This window comes from Lycium barbarum, chromosome 4 (genome assembly GCF_019175385.1).
Source record: "Lycium barbarum isolate Lr01 chromosome 4, ASM1917538v2, whole genome shotgun sequence".
NCBI lineage: Eukaryota > Viridiplantae > Streptophyta > Magnoliopsida > Solanales > Solanaceae > Lycium > Lycium barbarum.
This window is the reverse complement of record NC_083340.1, coordinates 14,598,978-14,605,086: the sequence shown is the minus strand read 5'-3', so window position 1 is coordinate 14,605,086 and position 6,109 is coordinate 14,598,978. Positions and strand designations below refer to the sequence as shown.

At 36.8% G+C, this 6,109-nt stretch overlaps 1 protein-coding gene across 1 annotated transcript; it reads left to right on the top strand.

Moving 5' to 3' along the window:
- On the top strand, positions 1-5,786 carry LOC132635297 (protein ABCI7, chloroplastic-like). Its single transcript, XM_060351625.1, has 3 exons — positions 1-1,028; positions 2,725-2,984; positions 5,284-5,786. The coding sequence occupies exons 1-3, from the start codon at positions 120-122 to the stop codon at positions 5,591-5,593; spliced, it is 1,479 nt and encodes a 492-aa protein (XP_060207608.1). The 5' UTR covers positions 1-119; the 3' UTR covers positions 5,594-5,786.
- The last annotated feature ends 323 nt before the right edge of the window (positions 5,787-6,109 follow it).

Genomic DNA, 6,109 nt, shown 5'->3' with positions numbered 1-6,109 from the left:
TGGAAGATCCTGTTGTAATTCGGTATAGGCCCAATGACTATTCTTCTTCACCGAGCGCCACAAACTTGTCCTCCATTAACGAAAAAAACTCTTCCAAAATCTAACACCGACCAATTTCAATGCCACTTTCTGCTCTTTCACCAACCTTCTCTACAAACCCATCTGCATCATTAACTTCTATATCACCATATCTCTCAAAATTCACTACAACAACAAAAACAAGAAGAATCAGCAAAAAAATTGGAGTCTTTACACCTAAATTCAGTCCAATTTCAGCTCTTTCTGATCCATATGTACTGCAAATAGCTGAAACCTTAGAAGATTCAGTACCTTCTACTTCTTCTCCACCACTTCAAAAATTAAGAGATAATTCCTCAAATACCCTTCTCTCAACTCCTTGGCCTTCAAGAAAAGATGAACCTTTTCGATTCACAGACACTTCTTTTCTCAAGAATTCAACAATTCAACCCACCCCACCACCAAAAAATCAATCTTTAAGTCCAAAAAATGAATCTTTAGATACCCTTTTGCCCACTCTTTCAATTATTGATGGTTATATAACAGGTTCTTTAAACCAATTAACTGATTTTCCAAATGGGGTTTATATTGGGAGTCTTTTAAGTGTTGATTCTGAGGCTATATTAAAAAGGGTGTCTGAATATGAGTTTAGTTTTAAAGGGGATTTGTTTTATTCACTTAATGGTGTAGGTACACCTGATGTAGTATTAGTTTATGTGCCAGAAGGCTGTAAAGTTGAGAATCCATTGCTATTGAGGTACATTTCGGTTGAAGGTAGTGAAAAAGAGTCGAAAAGTTTGCCTTTTTCGAATCCGAGGGTGTTGGTGTTGGTGGAGAAAGGAGGTGAGATTAGTCTAGTTGAAGAGTATGTAGGTGGAGATAAGGATCAATGTTATTGGACGAATTCGGTTATGGAAGTTGTTGTCGGGGAAGGAGCAAAAGTGAATCATTCTTATATACAAAATCAATCATTCAATGCTGCACATATCAAGTGGACTTGGGTTCAACAGGTAAAACACGCTCTTTTTCGACTAAAAAATGACCTTGATTTATTATGCATAATTCAAGAAAAATATGCTCTTTTTCGACTTGTTTGGATGGTTTTTACATATGGTTTCTTAACGTATCGTATTATATTTTTGTATTGTACTGTATTGAATTGATGAATACAATGTTTGGATAGATTGTATCGTTTCCCCTCGTTACATAATACCACACATCAACAATTTGAAGGATAAACCTACAATATTATAAAGAAAAGTAGGGTACGGGGTAGAGTTATTATAAAAAGGGTAAGGAAAGGATAAAATAGGACTATTAGATAATAAGAAAATGTAAAATGAGAAAATGATCTACTTGCTCCTTGAGACACAAAGAAACGTTTTGTCAATTTGAGTTCTGTTTTTCTCAAAAAAGAATAGGTTCTGTCTTCTGTGTTTGTCGCTACTGTTGAAGGAATCATGAGGCAGTTTTTGTTTTCTGGAATGATGCAAATATGTATGAAGAGATTATCACTAGGAAGGAGGGAGCGTTGCGGATTTGATTTTGATCCTTAACTTGACAAGCCTGAAGTTATTTTGCTGTCTAGATTCTTGGTTGACGGGTTCTTTACTATTGTTGACTGAATAAGATTTTCTGTGTATATTCGGAGATTATTTTATTTATAAAGAAAAGGAATCCTACACAAGGAAGTAGTAATGTTAATGTAAGTAATTTTTATATATGTTTGCTATATTTTGGTTGGAAAGAACGAAATTTCTATGCCTTTTTGGTGGGACAGAAAGAAAACTTTAGTGGATCAGCCTTTTACACGAAATTTACAAGTATTAGTTGGAGACTAGCACTTTACAGTGGTCAAACTACCTTAGGGAGGCCTATGCCTCAAAGTTACCCAAAAATTAATGGTCAATTGAATTTTTAGGGAAGAGTTATTTTATGGATAGTGGGATCAGGGATGATGATATTCAGCAAGTTGCGGGTGCTAAACGATAGTATGTAGTAAGAGCTTATCTTCGTTTTGTTTTAGATTTTTCACATCTTTTGAGAACGACGACAACTCTAGCTCTTTGCTTCATGATTTGTTTCCTAATGCCATAGGAGATGTTGTGATTATGAAAAGAAAATACTATTAAGAGATTAATGTTAAATGGCTCCAATTCCTTTTTTCCTCATTGATTCAACTCCTTTTTTTCTCCTTGGTTCAAACAAAAAAAAAAAAATATAGTACTTTCTTCCTCTCTCCTGTTGTTGCTTCATGGTTTTCTTTTCCTTTCTCTTCTTTTCTCTGTATACAGAACATCCATGAGAGATGTGTTCATAATATTTTAGATGATGTTGTTTTGGACCTTGATAATTAACTCATCTTGTATCAGTGATACCGACTCCTGTTCTTTCTATGAGCAAATGTTTGATACTATGTGAATAATGAATACCAGTTCGTGTTTAGTACAACTTGTCGGTCCTGATATCTACTGTTTCCCAACTTGTTGTTTAACTAAGAAAAATAGAACTTAATAGAGTGAGTTGAAAATGAATGCTTTTATCTCTTCCATTTGATGCTAACTATGAGCACTTATCGTTACCTTTTCCTTCATGAGCAAAAAAAAAATTTATTTGTCTTCGAGGGAGATTAAAGTTGCTTCATTTTTAGCCCGGTTACGACCAGCATCCAAAAAATTTCTTCATTATTGAGTTGATTATTTTCAGGAATCAAATAGCACATACGAGCATATAGAAGTAAGCACTGGTGGAAAGTTGAGCAGACACAATATTCACATCCAGCAAGTTGGTCCAGACACGGTTACTGAGTTATCGACATTTCATATGTGTGTCTCTGATCAAACACAAGACCTACACAGTAGATTAGTCCTTGATCACCCGCGGGGTGTCTCTCAGCAGATCCATAAGTGCATTGTGGCTCATTCGTCTGGTCAGGCTGTTTTTGATGGAAATGTTCAAGTCAACAGGTATTATATTCTGTCTCACCTTTGGTGTTTATTTTAGTGACTTGTTCTACTGTTAAACATTTAAAAGTACTCATATTCTTTCGTTAGCATTGTTATAGATCTCGTCATACTGTTCCAGTTCATGTTTGCTTATGTGTTTTTCTTTTTAAACTATTTACAAATCTTAAGAGTAAGTGTCCTATGCATGTACGTGGCAAACCCTTTTTTCTTGGAAGGGTCCGAATGTTATAGGTGGCAAACCCTTTTTTCTTGGAAGGGTCCGAATGTTATACGTGGCAAACCCTTTTTTCTTGGAAGTGTCCGAATGTTACTTTGATTAAAAATACTTTTGCTATTATTTCACTCTGGTATAATCTTAGTGGTTTATGTTCTGCAATCCAGAAAACTGTACTGACATATTAAGATATACAAGGCTGAATGGAATTGGCCTATTCCATCCTTGACAGAGGTGCAAGTAGCAATCTCCATAAGTTCGAGAACATACACCAAATTTGCCAAAACAAAATTACAGTGCAGTAGTAAATGAGTCACTGTCTCTCCATTATTTATACAGAATTAGCACCAGTTGCATAAATGAAAAGCCCTTTGCAAATTGTCCTGCTTCAAACAAGCCTTATGGGTTGCAATCCAAACCAAAGCTAAGTAACTTTTGGAGCCTTGGACTTACCAAATGATTTTCCATGGCCAGTCGATTTCAGCTTGCTCATTTTCTTCATCAACATATTATAACAGGATTTAACAGAAAATACCCCATCCTCCTTCGCATCCAACAAAACGAATCTTTCTGCGAATTATCTAGTATAATGTCTTTTGCAGCTGATAATTGTAAACTGACTCTTTCAATTTCCCAATCGTAAAAGTTCCTCCTGAACTGAAAATTCCAGCATTCTATGAATTCTCCATTTTGGAGTCTATTCATTTCCATAAATTCATCCTGTAAGCTATTGATATATTTCCAGTAAGATGTACCAAGAAGAAAAAAATTCGGGTAGTACAACCAAAGTCGCACAGCCGATATTTATGTTTTACCACCTCCTTCTAAAGCTCGTTTTGCCCACAATTCCGACTCCAAAGCCATTTACACGACAAGCCTTTTTTTTTGGACTTTTAAATTCCTAACCCCTAGTCCAACAACCTTTTTGCGTTGAAGCACCTTCTCCCACTTTATCAAATGCATTTTTCTTGCCTTCATGATTCCCTTCCCAGATAAAGTTGTGCCTAATTCTGTTAAGTTGTTTTTCCACCTTTGCTGGAATTGGAATTAAAGACATTAGATATGTCGGTATGACCATCAAGTACTCCGTTCACTAGCGTAATTCCACCTCCAAAAGATAGATAAGAGTGTAGGCTGCTCTTATTCAGATTGATATGAAGCCCTGAAACAGCCTCGAGAGCAATCAGAACACCTTTCAGATGTTCCATTTGTTCATTATCTGCATCACACAAGATCAAACTACCTCTATGTTTGTATCCAGTGGTCCATATCGCATACTGTACCTGAGTCAGTTGAATTTAATGAATTTTCAATTCTTATTTTTTAAGAAGGTAATGATTATAAGAGAAAAGCCGGTGTCTCAGCTATTGGAAATTGTGGGTGTGCTCAGTATGAAGGAAAATGTTTTCTTATTTTCTTGTGTTCGGTACATAAGCAAAATATATTATTCTAAAAGCATTTGTATATAATCTAGACAAATACTATGGCAGGTGGGAGTGGGGGTAGGGGTGTGGGGTGGTGGGGCTGGGGGCTACGAGGGTGGGGTGAAGATGAGGTGTGCTAGAGGGTGAGGAGGAAACAAATCAATGTGAACTCTCACTTGTGGAACTTGTTTTTCCTACTTTCACTAGGAAAGTCATTTTCCTCTTTTTTAAGAACTTGATTTCCTAGAGAAAATGTTCTCCTCCGCACCCAAGGGTGTAGCCTGGTGGTTAATGAAGTGGGTTGAGAATCATGAGGGCTCAGGTTCAAATCCCAACAAAGACAAAAATACTAGATTATTTCTTTCCATCTGTCCTAGCTTTGGTGGCAGGTATCCCGTGAAATTAGTCGAGCTGCACGCAAGCTGGGTTAGAAACGTTATCCAAAAAACATTTTCCTCCCTATCAGACACACCCGGCATCTTATCGATAAGAAATGTAGTGCAAACTTAGGAGAAAGTTCGCCTTCTTTCCTCTATTGAGTCGCAAAAGCTGATTTTATTTTTAAGTCTTTTATAAAGATGCTGCACACGATTGTTGATAGTTTTATTATTCTTAATGTATGAAATTTAAATGTGTTGTGTAATTTTAAATGATGTTGCAGATATGCGCAGCAGACAGATGCAGGACAGCTTACACGGAGCCTCCTTTTAGAGCCTCGAGCAACTGTGAATGTCAAACCTAATCTCCAAATCATTGCTGACGATGTGAAGTGCTCCCACGGTGCTGCAATCAGTGACCTCGAGGAAGACCAACTGTTTTACTTCAGGGCACGGGGTATTGATGCTGAAACTGCCAGAAAAGCTTTGATCTTTTCGTTTGCAGCTGAAGTAGTAGACCGTTTCCCAAATGCCTCGATTAGGAAGAGAGTTGAAACTCATATTAGAGAACTGCTAGATCCCTCATGCCTTTAATGGTGAGCCCTTTTTGAAATGTGGCACATTTTTTTCTTCTTAGTTTCGTTCTGCCTTAATGATAATGAACGAGAGCCCGTCTTTTACTAGACGAAGATAAGCAGTTGTTCTGTGTATCCTCTTAATGTAATTCTTTATTGTATTGAAGAAATAAATATGGTGATGTTTATTTGAAATTCCATCGGTTATGCTATTTGAAGCATTTCTCGCTAAATCCTCTAATTAGGAACCTCAAAGTGCTTTGCCAAGAACCTTAATGCTTTGGGACTATCCTGATGATGTTTTCTTGTGTGTTCTGGAGGAACCCCCACAGCAACACACAGTAGATATTGACATTTCTGTGCTCAATAGCTTTGGATCATTGCAAAACGCTTCTTTTCTTCAACTGGATCAAGATCCAGAACTAATGTCACCATGAATACATTTAGAGCCTGTTTGGAAAGCCACCTGGTAATTGGAATTGGTGTAATTACTACCCTAGTAATTACACAGCCTAGTAACTACATAGTATTGTAA